Below are 19,946 nucleotides of genomic sequence, written 5' to 3' on the forward strand. Positions count from 1 at the left end.
AATCTACAAAAAAAATATTCGAAAATATAAAGTGGAACAAAATAAGCATTGCAAAAAATAAATTCCAAATGGGGCAAAATTTTTTGCTTTCTGTATTTTGTTCCATTCTCCTCTAACAATAATTTTTCTCAATTTTAAAATTTTTCCGTATTTTTTTAATATGGAAATGAAAGACTTGTAATAATTTAGTTGGAGAAAAAGTTTGGAACAAATCGTTGTTTTTTTCTTGAACGAAAGAATTTTGTCCCAAATTTAATGAGCTAACCCACAATAAATATATTAAATAATTGATTCAAATAAAAACTGAAGTTAAAAAAACACAGAGAATGATAGGATGGCCCTCGACTATTTTTTGCTTTTCAATAATGATTTGCGAAATATTTCTTGTTGATGCTGTGCCTATTGAAGAAGAATTAGAAGTTTTGCGAAATTCTTTTTTTTCATTACGTAACGAACGTGTGGAAAAGGATGATTTCAACAAAGTTGCAAAAATCGAGAGTTGTTCTCCTCATCATTTTTTTGAGAAAAAGGAAATGAATGAGCAGACCTCTTTGCTGTTGAACTTTTTGTCAAAAAATTCATCAACTGAATTTGCAAAGATAACCTTTAGAAGATATCAAAATGGTTGGTTTTTCGAATTGGATACACATTCAAATAGCATTTTTCGAAATGTGAAGTTTCTTCATTTTCAAGACGAAAAAATGCCACTATTTTTTTCCAATGGATATTTGCAAATGATAAATGTAACTCTTCGAAGAGATTATCAAAAGCCTCTGGTTAAAACAGATTTTGCAATTGTTCAATGTGCAAACGAAGGAAGTACGTCTATTCGTGATTCAAACTTTCTGGATTCATTTGTTTCTGCCACTTCGCATTTTCTATGTGATGGATCATTAAATGCTGTGCAAGTGAAAGAATGTTCTTTTAGAAATATAACTTGGGGAATTTCGAGAGAAAAATGTGTTCAAAAACGCATTGTAGATGGATTGATCCAGGATTGTTCTTTTTCTTTCGTTTCAAATGGAATTGATGGAGTGCTTTTTCCAACTCAAGGAATCAGATCGATGAAAGTTTCGAACTCAACTTTTTCGAAATGCAATGGAAATTGCCCAATCGGAAGAATGACTTATTCAACAGGATTAATTGAGGTTTTTGATTGCCCACTTATTTCTGTGAACTCTTCTTCTGAACTATTTGGAGGAGCTTTATACATTTCTGGTGATGCCAAGTTGTCTGTGATGCGATGTTTTTTCAAAAGTTGCCAAGTTGGAGCTTCGAACAACAGTGGCTACGGGGAAGGAGGAGCTCTCAATATTAACTCAACAATTCTTTCATCTGTTGTTGATTCGAACTTTTCAAATTGCGTTAGTGGGTACACTGGCGCAGCGTGCTATTCCCAATCAAGCAAATTTCAAGGATGCGTGTTCTGGAATGGATCATCTCAGCATTATGGATCTTTGTGCTTCCAACCTTCAATTGAAGGAGCTGATTTAATTGAGTGCAAATGCTTGAATGGGAACGCTTTGAGACATGGAGGAGCAATATCATTCTCACCTCGATTATCCACATCATTTTTTGTTACGAATTGCTTGTTTAAAGGAAATAATGGAGGCCCAGAATGCGGAACTGCTTATTGTTGGGGAAGCAATTATACTTCGGAAATTTTTTGGATATTTTGTTTTTTGGAAGACAATTATGCACTTGATAGCAAAAATGGGATTAAGTATTATGGATCTTATATGGGTAATGTTCAACAGAGTGATTTTGTTGAAACATATTCGTTTAATATTCAAGGTTCTGTTCTTTTTATTGAAAGAAAAGTCTTTGGGGATAAAAGCGAATGGATTCCATCTCCAACTCAGTACAATGAAACTTTTATTTCTGCAGAATATGGAAATGATGAGTTTGAAATGTGTGGGCATGCATCCAGAGAGTGCAAGACTCTTGGACACGCATTTGAGAAGTTAGGCGATGCATTTCGCAAGTCACCAATCTTCGTGAAGCGTGGAGAATATGTGGAAAAAGTTTTAAATGTGGGAACAAAAAGGATAAGAATTATTGGAGAGCCGCAATCAAACACTGTAATAAAAATGAATAGCGCTGCATCGGGGAATGATCTGTTTATTGTGGATGGAGGTTTGTTGGATATAACTTCTTTCACACTTATTCCGCAAGCAAGTGCATCTTCAATTTCATCAACAGTTTTTTTTGTGATAAAGGGTTATTGTTCTGTGGACCAATGCATTTTTACTAATCCCCAAACAATTAATGGAGTATTGAATCTGTTTTCAAGTGTGGTGAAAGTTATTGATGGAAAAATGATTTTGAGTGAATGTATTTTGAAAGACATGGAATTTGATGGCTCACCTTGTTTGTCATTTTCGAATACAGCTGATTTTCTTTTTAACTCTTCTTGTTTTCTGAATATCATCAGAAGAAATGGAAATGGAGGAATAGTGGAAACTGAACTTCAATCTTCGCAAAATCTTTTATTGAACAACATTTCATTTATGGAGTGCCAACTGCTGAATGGAAATGGAGGTGGAGTGTGTGTGACTTTGAATTCTGACTGCATTTTGAAGATTGGAAGTTTAACTGAAGTGTCGCTTGCTTCGTGTTCAGTTCCGACAGATGCATCATTGAAAGGGAAAGGAGGAGGATTATTTCTGAAACTGAATCCTGGAAGCGAGAATTTTGAATTAAATAAACTTGTTTTGGGAAATGGCAATAAAGCATGGAAGGGGAAAAGCATATTCCTGGATGCCGAAAGCTTGAGTGCAGTTGCAGATTATTCACACTTTGTGTCGTGCATTTCGTTGGATAGAAGCAAAGAAGAAGAGATCATGGGATTTAACGGTGATCATGAAGGATATGCTGTTCCATTGTTATTCTATTTTCAAAAGTCGTTTGCAGGTCCGGCGTTTGTGGGAGGAACAAACAATTTGGACTTCGACCAGTGCGGATATAGTGGCTATCCATGTTCAACACTAGAAAAAGCTGTACAGCTGAGATTCGAAGGATCCCCAAGGGAGATTGTTGTGAACGAAGGATTTGAGTGGAAGGAAGTGGTCGAAATGAAGAGTTATGAATGGAGGGTGAGAACCATGGTGAAGGGACGAAACGTGAAAGTTTTGCCTGCAAGAGATGCAACTGAAAGAGGAATGGTTATTGTTAGCAAAAGGTCCAGTATAACAAATATTTCTTTTGCCCTTTGTTCAGCTTTATCAGAAACTTCTCACACTTTCATTGTGTGTTTATCCAATGAATTGGAAATTGTTGATTGCTCGGTAACTCCACTGTCCAACAGCGCAAATTTTTCACTTGGATACTCATTTATTGTTGGAATTGGAGGAAGAATAAAGATCCACTCATTTATGCAAAATGGATTGTCTGTTTCTGATCAAACAGCACTTTTCAAAATAGAGGAGTCATGTTCACTGGAGTGTGTATGGTGCACTTTTGGTGGAATAAAAAGAAAAAATGGGAATGGAGGGTTTCTCGAGATGAGAGGAGGTGGAGCAACAGGAGGAGGAGGAGGAAGAAGGATGTTATTGATTGACGGATGCGAATTTGGGGACTGTTGTGTTGAAGAAGAAGGATGTTGTGGAGGAGGGATATATGTTGAGCTGATGGCAGAGGATAGCTTTGTTGTGAATGGATCAAGCATTTTTGAAGGATGCAAAACATCCACTTCAGTAACAAATGGAGGGAAAGGAGGAGGAATGATAATATTGTTGAATGATATCACAGGAACATTTTTGATTGGCGATGCTGTGAAATTCTCCAAAGAAAACCCAAATGATGCAATTTGTGGGAAGGATATATTTGTTCAATGTGGAGATGGGATTTTGCTGAAGGATAAAATTTCTTCAAGCAGTTTCGGTTTCTTTGAAGATTCGGGAGCGCAGCTCGAAGTGTTGTCACATAGCGGAAGTGAAAAAGGAGAAGAAGAGTTGATAATTCCTCTTGCTGTGTATTTGTGTGCACTTCCATCACCAGTAATTGTTGATGGAAGCTCAGGTGTTGATCATAGTCACTGTGGTTTTTCCTATTTTCCATGTTATTCGATGGATTATTGTGCAAAAGAGCGATTAACAAGAAATATTAATCAAATGAAATTCACTGCTTCCTCCACGTTGTGTGGTGAGGTGACTTTTTCAGATTTTTCAGTCATTGTCAACTCAACTTCGGACGATGTTTCTGTTGCCATTCGTGATGAAGGATCGTGCATTTTGAGCAGTCTAATTGAATGCTCCATTGATGTTTCAATTTCAAAACTGGGATTCAAACTCCCATATTTAATGCAGGAATCACACATCTCATTTATTTCGTCAACTGTCAAATTGGAATTGTCAAATTGTTCATTTTCTTTTCCAACAATTTCTTCAGACACATCAATCAACTTTTGTGTTATTGAGGTGAAAGAAGGAGATGCAGATTTGAGTGAAATAACAATTTGTGAGGATATCACTTTTGATGCGTCATCATTCATTGTTGTTGAAAGTGCTCACGAGTGCACAATTGGAAATGGCTCGTTCAGTGGAATGAAACAAGAAAATGGGAATGGTGGCTGCATCAAGATAAAACGCTGTTTGGGGAGTCAAGCATCCATTTGTGTGAATAATTGTTCAATATCTTCGTCATGCATTAAAGGTAATGGGTTGAGAGGAGGAGGAATAAAGGTCTCTCTGATGTCACATTCTGTTCTTTCTGTGGAAAAATCAAACTTTTCTGCCTGTGCCGTTCCAGTTTCTGAAGCTGATGAAAATGGGAAAGGATTAGGAGGCGGAGTGTTCATTGAAGTTGACGATAATGAAAGTTCAATGGAATTGCGTGACGTCCAGTTTGAATTCTGTTCTGCATGGAAGGGAAATAATGTGTTCATTATTGGAAACACTCTTTCGGAGATTGTTACGAGCAACTCATTTATCTTTGATCAAAGTGGAATGGAGGAGAATGATTTGATGGGATTTGAACGCTCAACAACAAAAGAAGAACTTTTTATTCCGCTGGAATTGTATTTCCGAGAGTTTGGAAAAGAAGGATTTGTTGGCGGAGAAATGGATGAAGGATATGATCATTCTGGGTGTGGATTTGCAGATTATCCGTGCCAGACAATTCATTTTCTTCTTTCGCTTCGATATTCAGAAAACTCCATGTGTGCAAATATCAAGCTGCTTCCTTCATTTGTGTTTACTGATGCCCTGATTCTTGAATCACAAGAAATGATTTTCAAAGTGGAAATTAACGGAACAAATATTTTCGTTAACGAAGAAGGAACAACGGTTGGAGGTGGGTTGATTGAAACCCGTGAAAAGATCACATTTGAAGGAATTGAATTTATTGTTCCTTTTTTCTTTTCAAATGTTCAGAGAAAAAGTCTATTTTTATGTGCTAATGGTATTTTGACTCTTATTGACAGTTCACTAAAGGCCGCATCTGGTTCACTGGCATATAGTTTTGTAATTATTCAAGGAGGGAAAATAGTGATGCAGAATGTCCAAATATCACTGATTGATTTCGGAGATGTTGCAGTTGTGGAATTAAGTGGAACTGGAGTTTATGGTGTTTTTGATGGAGTTGAAATGGAAAACATTCGAAAAGATGGAACAGAAGGACTGATCAGAATAAGTGATGGTGCTTCTTTGGAAGTTTTTAATTCGAAGGCAGCTGGGCCACAGCAGTTCAGCAATCATGGAGTGATAGAAATAGATGCACTGTCTTCGTTATCAGTGAGCAGCACAAATTTCAGTCTTTTGACACGAAACGCAGGAAGCGGAGCTGCAGTTTGTGGAACAATTGGAAGAGGGAAAAAGATAGAGGTGCGCGAATGCAATATTTCTTCAATCTCATGTCTGGCCTCAGAAGCAAGAGGTGGAAGTGTCCTAGCATCCTTGAATGAAGGAGGGGCACTGATATTTGAGAACAACACCGTGCAAATGTGCAAAGTGAACAAAACAGACGGATTAGGGGGAGGGTTGCACTTGACATTTGCTTCCGCTGAAGTGGAATATTCAATGAGAGGGAATACTTTTAAAGACAACGATGGATATCTGGGGTATGATGTTTATCTTGTGTGTCCAACACCTCGTCTTGCAGTTGACAAAAACAAATGGGTTGGATCAGTTGAGGAAGGGCAGGACAACAAGACGCTTTGGGCGATTGATCCTGAGTTTCCATTGGGAAATGACACGATGATGAAGTATCTTTTTGGACAACCGGACAGTATTATCTATGTGAACACAGAGCGAGGACTGAAAGAAGGATGTGGTGCAGAAGATTTGCCGTGCATTGAACTGTCTTATGGATTTGGAAAAATGGTTGGAGAGAAAAATTCACTGGTAGTGATTTCATTGTGTGAGCTGAAAGGCGAAATCAATAGAGAAATGGAGCCAATGACAATTTCAGGAAGTGGTGAAAATGGAAGCGATGTGATTGTGAACAAGGAAGGGCATCTGGTGATGACTGTTGGGACAAGATTAAGCAGAATTTCAATTGATCGAATCAAGTTTTTACTTCCTGAAGAATCTTTGTATGATGAGCTGATGAAAATAGGAGTTGGAACAGTGTACTTTGTCTCATGTGTATTTGGTGGAAGTGCTGATTCAAGCACTCAAACAAGCATGATGATTGTTAATGGATGTGATGGATTTGTTCAGTTTGATAATGCAACAGTTCAAAACACAAAGTTTGTGAATAGAAAAGGAGTTGCGTCGATGAAGCGTGGATCTCTTGCTCTTATTGAAGTGAAGATTAAGAATGTTTCAGCAACAGGAAATATTGTGAAATGCAACGAAGTTATGAGGATGGAAATAAAAAGCAATTGCAGTTTTGAGAATTGTTCTTCACAAGATGATGGAGGAGCTCTGAAATGCAGCCTGAGTGAAGGAGGAGAAATGATAATTGCTGACGCAACTATACTGAAATGCTCGACAAAGAAAAATGATGGAAAAGGAGGAGGGATATTCATGAGTGTTGTGAATGAGTCAACATCAGATTACATACTGCGGAACTTGACATTCGCTTTGAATGAGGCAAGCGAAGGAAAAGATGTGTTTTTGAACAGTTATGATCTCAATTTAACTGTGACAAACAACAGATTTGTGACGAATCTTGTTGATGAAACAGGAGCAGTGATTGTGAATATGAAAGGAATTGATGCAGTGAGATTTAATGAGGGAATTGATTTGTTGTTGTTTCTCATTAAAAGAGAATCAAATTCGGTTGAAATTTCGGAAGATGGATTTGATATCCTTGGATGTGGCGAGCACGAACATCCGTGCAACACATTCTGGAGGGGGTTCGAAAATGTGAAAGCAGAATCGCCCAAAAAGAAAATAGAGGTGAGCGGATTGTGTGTGATCAATGATTCTTATGATTTGTCTCGTTTTTCAGTCAAGTCTGCTGAAGAAGAAAAGCCAACAATCTTGATATTTGAAAGTGGTGTCGATGGAAGTTCTGGTGATGCAATTCTTGTGAATAAAGAATCATTAAATGTTGAATGGATTTCATTTGACTTTTCAATCTCCTTTTCGTCAAAAAAGTCTGATATAATTTTGACGGAAGGAGAAAGCTCTATTCTGAGAATATGGAACTGTTCTTTCAAAAATACAGAAAGAATAAAATTGGTTCAGACAGTTGTCCATTCAAGTGGTGGATATGTCGAAGTGAAGGATGTTAAGGTGAATAATTTCGAATCTGCAATTGCCCCATTTCACTTTTCATCTTCTTGTGAAATTGCAAAGTGCACATTTGAAGATTTGAGTTCAGAAGAGGAGGAAGCAAAGGGAGGTGTTATACGAATAGAATTGAAGAACGAAGAGGCGTGCATTGTTAAAGATGTTCAAACAAGGAAGTGCGAATGCTCAAAGGAAAACGGAAAGGGAGGGTGGATGTTTATGGATTGTTCTTTATCATCCGTTGAACATCCATTTTTGTTCAATAATGTGAGTTTTTTGGTGAATAATGCAACGTTTGGAAAGAACATGTTTATCGAATCATTCAACTTGAATACAACTGTGACTTTGGAGACATTTTTATTTGCAATGGATGAATTGAAAGACGATGGCAATTTGCTTGTGGGAAGCGATGACGTGTTTGAGAAAGCGGATCTATTTAGGTTTCTGGTGGAATATCTAAATGAGAGCATCTACGTATCATCAAAAGGGCATGATGTGATGAGATGCGGTTCGATTGAAGATCCATGCATGACAATGTGGAAGGGATTAAAGCATATAATAACAGAGGGTGACAGAAGAGAAAAGAAGATAGTTGTGATTAATCGAGTGCTTTTTCAGGACAGTTATGATTTATCTGGGTTTGCTCTTGAATCATCAGAAATCGATGAAACGGAAGGAGGTGACAAAGAAGATTCAAAATCAATCGTTGATGTGACAAATAATGCAGGAGAAAGAAGCTTAGTGACTGTGAGAAACAAACAAAGTTTCAGGATGAAACAGATAACTTTATCCATCGCAGAAGGATTTGAGAACGATGAAAAATGTGTGATTATGAATGAAGATGGATCTCTGAGAATTGAGGATTGTGTTTTTGAGACAAAAGGAACAGTTGAAAATTGCGGAGACTATTCATTTGTTATTGTTAAACAAGGAGAGCTTGTGGCAAACAAGCTTGAGCTGCATCAAGGAAATGTGAAACGATCGATTATTCAACTTTGCACCGGATGTGGTTGTAGTGTTGATGCGTTTGTGGTTGAATGGACAACAATATCTGATGGTTGTGTAATTTGTGTGATTGACAGAAATTTGTCAAACAGCGCAAAGAATACCTTAATTCAAATAAATGGTTCCTCTTTCAGTTCCTTATCAACAAATGGCCCGAACCCATGTGTTGTCGAAAGCAATTCTTTTTGTTGTGTCGAAGCAAGTTTGAACGAAACGCGAATGGAGATGAGCAAAGCGAGCAATTGTCAGAAGGGAGGAGTCGTTTTCATGAGATTGCATTCTCGAGGGAAGCTGACAATGAAGCAATGTGAGGTTGTCCAGTGTGGATGCGATTTTGAGGAAGGTCGAGGAGGAGGAGCGTATATTGCAACTGAGGAAAGTGGAGAGATGGATTTCCTGTTTCAGAGCACTATATTTAAAGGGAATAATGCAAAGATAGGAAATGATATATTTGTTGAATGTGTTTCGATATTTGACCAGATTAATGAAACACAGTTTCGGATGGATCTTCGAGAAGAATCATTTAACAGGAAAAATGCGATTTGGGGAATTGACATGGTTGCAGACTCACCAGTTGATTTGATGTTTTATATTACTGTTCACCAAGCGGATACGATCATTGTTTCTTCAGCAAGCGGAAAAGGAGGAAGCAACGAGCGACAGTGCGGATCGAGAGATCTTCCATGTCTTTCGCTGGATTATGGGTTATCTCACTTGACATGCGATTTGGATAGCAGAATTCTTGTTGATACTGAAGGGCTAATTGCGAATGAAATGGAGTTGAGAGAAGTGACAGTGTCGAGCAAGAGTGGAAATGGATGTGAGGTGAAATTTGTTAGTGACATTGAGAAGACTGAAGAAAGCCTGATTCAAGTGTTTGGAAATGTTCAAGTATCCAGAGTAAAGTTTTTATTTGACACTGATTTCAGTTCTATTCATCGTTGTTTGTTTTCGATGGAAGGTGAGCAGTTGATTTTTATTTCTTGTGCATTTTCGGTGAAAACAGCAGACAGAAGCAACGGTGGAATTCTGCCATTTGAATTGATTCAAGTGAAAGAAGGATGTCTGACAATTTCTGAAATGGAGATCAAGAATATGTCTTTTGAATCAAATGCAATATTGCGGATTTGTGAGAATTCAAAAGAAGTGAAATTAGAGAAATTGATGATCAGTGATATCTTGTTGAATTCAGGATGTGTTATACTGAAGGAATCAGCAAATATATTGAAAAATGAATTGGAGCCAACAAATGGATTGCAACTTATGCTATCCAATTTTTCAAATATCACAAGCGTGATAGAATGTCCAAAATGCATTGAAATTTGCGCGTCAAATCAACTGATGTCAATTAAAAATTGCAGTTTTGTGAGATGTGCTTCAAAATCTGAGATTGGAAAAATAATGAGAGGAGAAAGGTGCACAAACATAAGTTTGGAATCTTGTTTGTTTGATGGAGAAACGAGCGAAGCCGAAATGGAGATTAATACCATGGATGCTTCAGAAATCTGCAAATGGAATAGCTCTGTAATCGATCTTATGAATTCAAATTCGTTGATGAAAGATAATATGATGGCCAATGCATCTCTTGGTGCATTGACGATAAGAGGAGGAAATTGTATTATTGAAAAAGGAGAGTTCAATAATAACAACCCCAGAATTGAACTTTTCCCATCAGCAAGAAGAAATATTCTATGTGAAAAGGAAGGAAAGCTCAACATTGAAAGTCTGAAAGGAGGTGATGGGATGGAGAGAAACGCATCACTGTGGATATTGAATGATGGATGCGAACTTTCGGGAATAGTGTTGGAAAGAGCATCAGAGTTTTTCATCCCAACGCTTGAAGCAGTGGAGATGAAGGAAGTTGGGGACGCAATTGAACTGACATTCAGAGGAACGGTTCTTCTGCCGTGCGACCTGCAGTTCCAGATTGTGTCAAGGATGGGAGAAGTCAGCTCGATTGAGAAACATGCATTTTCAGATGAAGACTTTGTTTCGGAGGTGGAAGTGCACGGAAGGATTGGATCATCGTTGATTAATTCAGTAGGGGATGAGGTTGAGGTCAGTGCACACATCTTGTTTGGAAATTCAAATTCCCCTTCAACAACTGAATCATTCATTTTGAAGAACAGAAGCGAGAGTGAACTGAAAGGGGATGAAAACTTTGTGGAAGGTGAAAACAAAGAAATGTCCATTTGGCTGATTGTTGTTGTTATATTAGCTGTGATGTTTCTAATTGTTCTTGTTGTTTCGATTGCATTGGCAGTTCGGTGGAGAAAACAAAAGAGAAGAACAAAAGAATTGGAAGTGATTGTGGAAGACACAGTGAGAAAGGATCCAAAGGTATTTGAGATGGTGACAATGGAGATGTCACCTGAAGAGCAATGGAGGAGAGCAGAGAGGGAGGCTGAGAAGAAAAATGAAGAGAGAATAAAGAAGAGAGTGTATGACAAGACACTGGAACATTCAGAGTCATCAGAGCACCTTCTTTCCGAAAGCGGCTCCACTGAATACATTTTGGGGAGAGATTCAGGCAAGATCCCTCAATGGATGCTGGAGAAAGTGGATGAGAAGGAAGAAGAAGAGACAAGAAAGAGAACGCCATCGCCATCCGTCTCATCCACTTCAACCACAGACACTTCAGATACGGAATCCACATTTGTTCGAATGGAAGATGCGTGCCCGACCACTTCATCTATGTCGAATCTGGTGGATGCGATGGCCTGTTCATCTCCTCATGAGAAGCTGATTGTGGATCTGAGGGATTCGCTGTTCATGATGCTTCATGGGAGGAACGAGAAGAAGCTGATGGCGATCGGAACTTTGGAGGAGCGGGTGATGACTGGTGCTCAGATCCTGTTCTGGGTGGCCAATCTTGCTCTCCACTCCTTTGATGAAATGGAAAATCCTCTCCAATCACTGGCAAATCTGAGCCCTCACATTATTCTCTTCTCAGAACACATGGTTATCTGCGTTGCCCTCCACTCGGACTGCTCTTCAGACTCCGACACTTCCTCCATTTCGTCAACATCCACCGTTGTCACATCTTCCTCTGATGTTTCTGTGAAGAGCGAGAGATTCACAAACTCACCTCCACCTTCATCTGCCTTTGAGGATGATGATGATCTCAGGAAGGAGTGCTTGCGGTGGAAAGCTCCGGAACTGATGAACGGGGAAAAGCAGCATGCGACGAAGAAGACTGCAGTGTTCTCGATTGGGATGATGCTGTGGGAATGTCTGACGCTGCAGATCCCGTTTGGGGAGTACGAGGCAGTGGTGGCGGGGCAGAAGATTGTGAATGGGGAGAGGCCAGCGATAGGTGCAGAGCTTCTGGGGTGCTTCAACGATGCGGTTGCTGGGTGCCTGTCACCTGGGTGGCAGAGCAGGCCAACGCTTGTCGATCTGAAGCGAGAGTTCATCCAGCGATTTCCAGCAGGGTCAGTGATGCTGACTGTGTCAGATGCGATCGATGTTGCAGGGGGTGCAGGAAGAGGCAACTGCAGCAGGATTGTGACAAGCGACAGTGGCAGCGAGAGTTGGTTCAGCTGAGTGAGAGAGGAGATGTTTGAAGGATCATCGATCTGGATGATGCAGAATGAGCAACTGTGTGTGGATGATGTTGCTGTGTTTAGGTGAATGACTTTCCTGGCAGCAAAAGCCTTCAAAATGTTCCCTTTTGCTGTTTTTTTGTGTAGTTGAAGACATTCATTTTTTTGACTTTCGTTTGTGTGTATTTATGTGTATTTATTCCATTTCTCTTTCTTCAATTTTGTTTCGTTGTTTGTGTCTTTTCATATTATTCCGAGTTGTAATTGAATTGCATTCTCTTGATTTTCTGTAGAGATTAATATTCATAATAGTTTTGTTTATCAACATTGGCATCTCATATTCCTGAGCTGTTCGTGTGATTATTAATAAAATAATACTATCATTATGTATTGTTTATTATTATTATTTGAGAGTTTTAAAGATGAAAATGTTTTTAAATTATAGAATAATTTTAAAATTGGTAAAAAGAGAAACAAATGGAGAATCTTGGTTAAAATTGTTTTTGAAAGAAAATGATTCCATTTATTTTTTCGAACGAAGGTTTGATAATTTAAAATTACAGAGAGAAAAAGAAAGTTTCAAATTATGAAACGCCTGTTTTTTTACAACATGATATTTGCGAAATAATATTTGAAAAAATTATTGAACCAATATTAATTTATATTGCTAAAAAAATGGTTTTTGCTTGATGGTAAATGTGATTCAAATGATAACAGAAATTAACTTGAGTGTTTTGAAGCAGAAATTTTGTTTCAGTCATTCAAAAATAACATTGTAATTTTATGGTTTTAAAATTGAAAGAACAAGTTTCGTGTGCTAAACTTGAGACAAAGTTTCTTAAATTTTGCAAAAATGCAATTTACGTTCGTTATCGAATAATAAATGTCAACTTTAAATGGTGTAATGGTGCTGCATTTTTGCAGAGATGCAAAAAACACAAATAGCACTGTAGAAGAAACACTTCGCAAGTTTAGAGGGAAATTTTTTTTTATTCATAGCATAATGAATGTACCTGCAAAATTGTCTTGGGACTTTCTTACAGGATCATTGCTTCTAATACCTCGCAGATATGTTGAATTATCATTAATTAAAATTCCGTATTCACTTCGGATTGTAGTGGCATTTTTAGCATGGTATTCTTTTGAAAGTTTATGATTTAAAAATTAATAAATAAGCATTTGAAAGCTTTGCATTACGATTTTTAACAGTGCTTTTCCTTCCATTTTTCCTTTCAAGTGGAATTCACATGATTTTACTTTGGGATAATCTACAATGCTCGTTATTTTTGTATAATTCTTCAATGTTATTTATTTCAACCTACAAAATAGTAACAAGTGTGTAAATTTCATTGATTATAAAGAGCAAATTTTCTTTTTTTTAATTTTATAAAAAATATTTTATAAGTTATTTGTTCAATTTTTATTGCTGGTTTAGCACCCTTTCCAACTTCAACATGCATCACCCCTTCATCACTTATTTCTATTATCACCTTTGCAGGACCAAGAATGCAGCCATCAATCTATTTATTTGGACTAATATTTGCAGTAATTGTCTTCGCTATTATTTCCGCAATATTAAGATATAAATATGTCCACTTCCCAGATTTTTCAAATGGTTGCCCAAATTGCTTGTATTGCATTGTGATGCGCCTTCAATGCTGCTTGCTTTCTATTCTGTCGCTCCTTCTTCTTCATATTGGATGCGATTTCATTCTTTCACTCTTTCCATCAAAACCGTTGCTTGGCAGAGACTCTTCTTCTTCTCCACTTTCATCTTCGACCATTGCAAGGTCATCTGCTCTGCTTGCTTTGGGCTGCTTCTTTTGTTCGTCTCTTCTGTTTGCAATCGAAATATATGCTTTGAAGAGATGTGCAGACTCTTTGGATTTATCTTCATACAATGTAAAGCATAGCAACAAATATTATGAATCTCATTCTTTCATAAAGAGCAAGAGTTACTTTGATAATGATGCTGCGAATTTTGATGCGTCTGATTCTTATTCATCGAGTCTCAAGAAAGTTGAAGAGCCAATTCAAAGGGGAAGTATTATTCAATCAAGTTCTTCAAATATTCCAGACTTACCAGTTGCCATGCAGACTGAGTGCTCTACAACAACTTCGCCTCCTCTTTCTTCGGCTTCGACTTCAGCTCCAACTTCTTCGTCGCAGCCTGACTGCAATGCGCCTCTCACTTCTCCGTCGCACCTTTCAGTTTTTTCTTCAACGCCTGCTGTTTTGGAAGTTACTGACAAATCCAACTCTTTTCATTCACTTCAAACAACTCCACCATCAACCTCACATTGCACAGATTATATTTGCGCTCGGTCAGCAAATCGGTCGTGCCAGTTTCTTCCTTTTCTTTCAGAAGTGGTTTGCGCTGTCTTCTCCTTCTTGTGCTCCTTTTATGTTCTGGGCGAATGGCCTTCGTTTGCGCCGTTTGCAGAGCTGCCTCTGGATCAGCCTTCAACTCCACTCTCATCTTTTTTATCTTCAAATTGGCCTCCTCTTCTTTCGCTTTTGATATCTTTTTTCATGATTCTCCTTCATTTCACAATGTTCTTCACTTCTTCAGCGACAAAAATGGATGAAGGCAAAATAGACAAGTCTGAGAATGAATGCTCGGTGGCTGCTCCGATGAATACTGAAGAGATAAGCGTGCCTATTCCAAGACATCCATCTTATTCAGCTCCGCCTCATTCAAAAGAGCATATTGATGTTTGTGTGACAGACGATGAAATCCTCAAAAAGAATATCATCATGGCCCAAAATATCGAATTCGTTGATGCAACTGAAAATATTGGCAGCCTTCTTCATCTTCAGTCAAAGACAATATCAATTGGCTGTGTAGACTACCAAAAGCAGACAGATCAAAATACATGCCAAGAAATAAAGGAAGGCGGGAAAAGAGAAGAAAACTTAGAAGCAGAAGAAAGAGAGGCGATGGAATATGGAAAAGAGGAACCAGATCTACAGGAAAAAGAAATTAAAACAAAAGACAATGATCGAAATATCAAGAAAGAGAATGCCCAGACAGCTTCTATCTGCAAGCCACGGATTGCTGTGAGAGATCTGATATTCGATAACAAGTGTAGAGCAATCACGACTGCAGAGCAAGGGAACACCAGGAACATTCATCTTCCTCCACTTCCACCAAATCATCGAAGACCTTCTCACAAACAGCTGCAAAGTCGCACTAACAATACTCGCGAGCTATCCAAAGCAGAAAATCCTGTTCCTTCTCACAACAACAGCGTGAGTCAACGGCAGAAGCAAAAACTTGTTCAAAGCAAGCCTCGCAGCGCCTGTGGCACTCATTCGCCGTCAGCTTCTTCTGTTTCGTCAGTCAGATCGGCCAAGACGCCTGTTGTTCTTTACCCGTCTCCGCTGCTCCCTTCGCCAGGCGTCCTTCTTGCTGCCCCTTCTCCTTCGGTCTTTCTGTCTCCGTCGTCTGCAGCTGCTGCCTTTGCGACCACTTGGAACGAGCTGAAGAACTTCAGCTCTGATTTGGACCGGAGGATAAGAAAACTGAGAGAAAGAGAGGCAAAACATGGGGTGACGCAAGCATCTTCACGGAAAGACGGACAAGAAAGGAGAGATTCGTCCATTGTTGGCAGAAGAAAAGAGGGAGATAATAAAAGAGAAGGCCAAAATTCTAATGATGGAGAGCGAAGTAACTCAGATATAGACGATCTTAATTCTCTCAACAGCACAATCAGCTCTACTAATTCCGCCCTCACTTCAACATGTGAACCTGTGGTATGACTTTTTTATTTGAAAAATGACAATCAGTCAATTTATTGATTGATATTAAAAAAATTATTTTATGGAAATGTTGTTATAATATTCTGTAATTCTTGTTGTTTTGTCTTTCTTTTTAAAATTCAGATGATTCGCCCAGCAATGTCCAGCTACATGATGAGTGTTCTTCCTACAATTCCATCTTTGTCTGCTGTTAATCGTTCAAACACCAACTCACACAGCGTCTGCTCTCCTTCTTTCAACAGAGCTTCTTCAAACACATCGACGCTGAAGTCTGTTTGCCGCTTTCCGATGCCATCGTATGCATTTGACAGAACAGGCAGGCTCCTTTGGTCTGCTGACTCGTCTGTCCTTCCGCTGAAATCTGCTGCTTTTTCGCCAGTCATCGCTAGAAGTCCTATTTCATTTCCCGCAAAACCTTCTTCTTCTTCATTGTCTTCCCTCTCTTCAACCCTTCCATCTATGTCTTTACCTTTAGCAAATGCGGAAGACACTGCTAATCCTTTCGCTTCTTCATTAACTGCGTCTTCTCTTCGTTTTTCTCCCAGGCGCTCTTCTTCGCTTCCTCCAAGATGTCCTCATTCGTCTTTCAGCACTCAGCGAACAATTCCCTCTGCCAACTGCAATCATTCCATTCTTTCTGGAAAGCGTTCTCATCGCAGGTCACAATCAAGTGATATGTCTTCATCGTTAACTTTATCACACTCACACAAGTCGCATCATTCTTTGCATCTTCATACACAAAAAGCTCCTCTTTCAAATCATTCTCCTCCGATTAGCATACAAACCATCAAACGAGTAATGACTAACTCCTATCAATTAAACATACCAAAAAGTACTTCAGATGCTTTTGACACAGAAAACAAAGCAAACACTCCACAAACGGAGCAATTTAATGTGATGCTCGTTCTTCCACACGACTGCCACGATCATCATGCAATTGAGTTGGGTGGAAATCCACCAAAAACATTTTAATTTCTGTATTTCTTTTTTATTTTGTTAGAAATTATGTATTTTTTATAGAAATTCATTTGTCTTGAGCTCAAATTACAATTTAAGCTGTTAAATCGAAAGAGCTTTTTTGTATCACATTTGAATCAACTTTTTATTCGAATCATTCTATTTTTTAAGTTTGAACTTAGTTTTTCCTTTCATTTCGTCTTTAAGACGTGATGGATTCATTTCCTTTGAACAAAAGCAAAAGAATGAACGATTCATTTTTGATCAGGAAACAAAATACATTGAATGATAGATGGAAAAAGTTGAAATAACAAATAGTCGAAGATATCTATCTGAAAAGCCTTAATTATGTATTGAAAATTTTAACTAGAAAGAGCAAAAGATTGATAAAAATTCAAATTATATTTTTGTTTCTTTTGGTGATTTTTCAAATCTTAACTTTTGCTTTTCATCTTTATCCTGTCACTGTTAGAGTGCGATGTAATTCTAATAGTTGTGCCGGAGTGTGAATATTTTTGACTGGAGGATATGACACTCTGTGCTCAGTTGGGTTAGATGCATGGCGAAATGAAAGAGAATCGCGAGTGGACAAAGAAGAAGTTACTGAGGTTGATGGAGAAGGAAAAATGTGCTTGGATCTGGTGTCAATAGCTGGCGCGGGTGATGGAAGTCGCATAACTGATGAAGGTTTAACAAATGAAGGCGATTGAACTCGCGGAGGTACAAACATTGCTGATGATTCGTTTTCAATGTCTTTTTGTGTGTGCACATGTGACTGAGACTGAGTAACATTCTGCTGTGCAAATGCTACTGAACGTGTTGGTGTTTGAGAGATGCTGGCTGATTGAGGTTCGTGCTCCTGTGTGATGAAAGAAGATGAAGTTCGAAGTGTATTAAGTGGTGAAGGTGTGGCGATAGAAGACAATCTATCACTGTGAAGTGGTGTTGTGATGCGAGAAGATGAGGACGAAGAAGAAGCTGATGTGGATGAAGGAGGCAAAAGTTTCTTTGAACGAAGTGGCGTTGGGTGTCCAGCTGGAACTCCATGCAAAGATTTTTCCAGATACATTTCATAAAAATCTCGAGTTGTTTGAGGTTTCTGTGATCGTTGCGATGAAGGTACATCGCCTGAAGGATAACCGCTTTGCTCATTTTCTGAGTCATCATATTCTTCATTATTCTTTCCCTCACTTTCAAACCTCTGTCCTTTATCACTCACTCTTTTTTGTTGATTAATACTTTTCTGCCTCTGCACTCTAATTGAACTTTCTTTCCTTCCTTCGTCGTATGATGGTGGTAGATTTGCTGCAATTTCTCTTTTCCTTTCCAGAAGCATTTCTACTGCTGCTATTTTAGTTGGCGTTTGCTGAGTTCCTCGTCTCATGGATGATGACAACGCAGGGCTGTGCGGATAGAAGAGAGTAGAAAAGTAGGCACCAGAAGATGTAGAAGAAGATGATTCAGGTGCTGGAGATGCATGGGCCCTCTCTGTTTGTGCCCGTTTCGGAGTTTTTAAGGAAGAATAAAACATCATTCTTCCAGAATTGTCTCGAGATGATGATCTTGCAGACTGAATACTGCTTTGCTGGACATCTCCTTTTTTCTTGAATTCTGGTTTTGCAGATTGTTGGAACAAAGCTGAAGTTGTGAGCTGAGATGGTTGAAGTGAAGCTTGACGACGTGAAAAATAAATTGGCTTTTGTTGAGAAGCCATTGAAGAATTTGAATTGAAAAGAGATTTTCGATTCTTATCTTGCTTTCTTTCAGAAGTCCTTCCAGGTGTTGCTTTGTTGCGCGTTGGAAGTCTTTCTGTATGAGGAGAAGATGTCAGTTCCGGAGGAAGAATGCTTTGCTCCATAATACCTTTTTGTTGAAGTCCATTTTGCGGCTTTGGTTTTTTGGTTTTGTTATTCCATTTTTCTTTGGTAAAATAAGGATCGTTTTCGTTGTTTTCATAATCTTCTTCATTATCTTCTTCAAAGAAGCTGCGTGTTGTTTTGGTTTCATCATTTTCATAGATTTTTGTTTGCTTTTCTGTAGCAATAGACAGAGGATGTTGCTTTAATTCGCTTCCAGGAGGAAACAATGAGGTGGGAAAGAAAAGACGAGGAGGAGATGAAACCAATGATGGATGCAAAAGAGATGGTTGTATGAAGTGAGAATGAAGTGCTGATCCACTGCTCGAATCAGAAATAGCATTTCGCACAGGCGTTGATAAAGAACTACGTGCTGGCTGTGACGAAGCTACAAATTGTGGAAGATATGGAGAGGATGGAAAAGTGTTTGGTGCATGTTCATTGGATAATTCTTGCTTTGGTTGAGATGATAACGGTAAATAGTTACCAGGAACTTCTTTCGAGGTAAAGCTGTTGTTACTGACTTGGTTACGTTCAAATTCTTCTTTTTCAATTTGCTTCATTTTCTTCAATTCGTTCATTGTTCCCTTTAGAAGTTTAACAAGCTGGTTAATTGTTGCGTCTCTCTCAGCAATAAGTTTTTTAAGACTATTGGTTTCTTCACTTAGAGCATCTGCAACGCGTGATGCTGCTGTTAAAGCAAGATTAGATACAGGAGTGGATGGACGAGATGTTGGTGTCATTGTTGGTGAAGGAGTTCTGTATGGTGTTGAAGGGAGTGAAACATGCAATGATTGATTTGATTGAGTTTCAAATTCTTCTGTATCTTCTTCTTCAAGAGCTTCTAATTCCCTTAAACGTTCTCTTCTTGATAAAATTCTTTGTTCAAGTTCGTAATTCTCTGCTTCAAGCTTTTTAACGTTCTCTTCCCTCTTTTTATTTTGGTCCTTTAATAATGATAGTCGATTGTTATATTCATTTTTCGCATTTTCGTTTTCCTGATGAACAGCAAATAATCTTTCTTCGAGTTGTATCGTCTCTTTCTCCAATTCGTCAATCATCTCACTTGATACGTTCATCTCTTTGATAATGTGAGATCGCTATGCTTTTAATTATTGTTTTGATTTGTTTTTCCTTTTAAT

General features: G+C 38.4%; 3 protein-coding genes across 3 annotated transcripts; 2 read left to right on the forward strand and 1 right to left on the reverse strand.

Moving 5' to 3' along the window:
* Positions 1 to 267: 267 nt before the first annotated feature.
* MONOS_11689fu11690fu14432 (uncharacterized protein) lies at positions 268 to 12,622 on the forward strand. Its single transcript, XM_067864249.1, has one exon. It carries the CDS (start codon positions 327 to 329, stop codon positions 12,228 to 12,230), a length of 11,904 nt encoding a protein of 3,967 aa, XP_067736010.1. The 5' UTR covers positions 268 to 326; the 3' UTR covers positions 12,231 to 12,622.
* An 854-nt stretch (positions 12,623 to 13,476) lies between these two features.
* MONOS_14433 (uncharacterized protein) lies at positions 13,477 to 16,963 on the forward strand (the record flags this gene model as incomplete). Its single annotated transcript, XM_067867233.1, has 3 exons — positions 13,477 to 13,564; positions 13,635 to 15,985; positions 16,115 to 16,963. 3 exons carry the CDS (start codon positions 13,477 to 13,479, stop codon positions 16,961 to 16,963), a joined length of 3,288 nt encoding a protein of 1,095 aa, XP_067736011.1.
* A 439-nt stretch (positions 16,964 to 17,402) lies between these two features.
* MONOS_14434 (uncharacterized protein) lies at positions 17,403 to 19,883 on the reverse strand (the record flags this gene model as incomplete). Its single annotated transcript, XM_067867234.1, has 1 exon — positions 17,403 to 19,883. One exon carries the CDS (start codon positions 19,881 to 19,883, stop codon positions 17,403 to 17,405), a length of 2,481 nt encoding a protein of 826 aa, XP_067736012.1.
* Positions 19,884 to 19,946: the final 63 nt, after the last annotated feature.

This window comes from Monocercomonoides exilis (genome assembly GCF_001643675.1).
Source record: "Monocercomonoides exilis strain PA203 chromosome Unknown scaffold2-2631571, whole genome shotgun sequence".
Classification (NCBI taxonomy): Eukaryota; Preaxostyla; order Oxymonadida; family Polymastigidae; genus Monocercomonoides; species Monocercomonoides exilis.

Bases quoted from the DNA above. Each gene is read 5' to 3' on its own strand.
- MONOS_11689fu11690fu14432 (XM_067864249.1), top strand. From the start codon at position 327: ATGATAGGATGGCCCTCGACTATTTTTTGCTTTTCAATAATGATTTGC.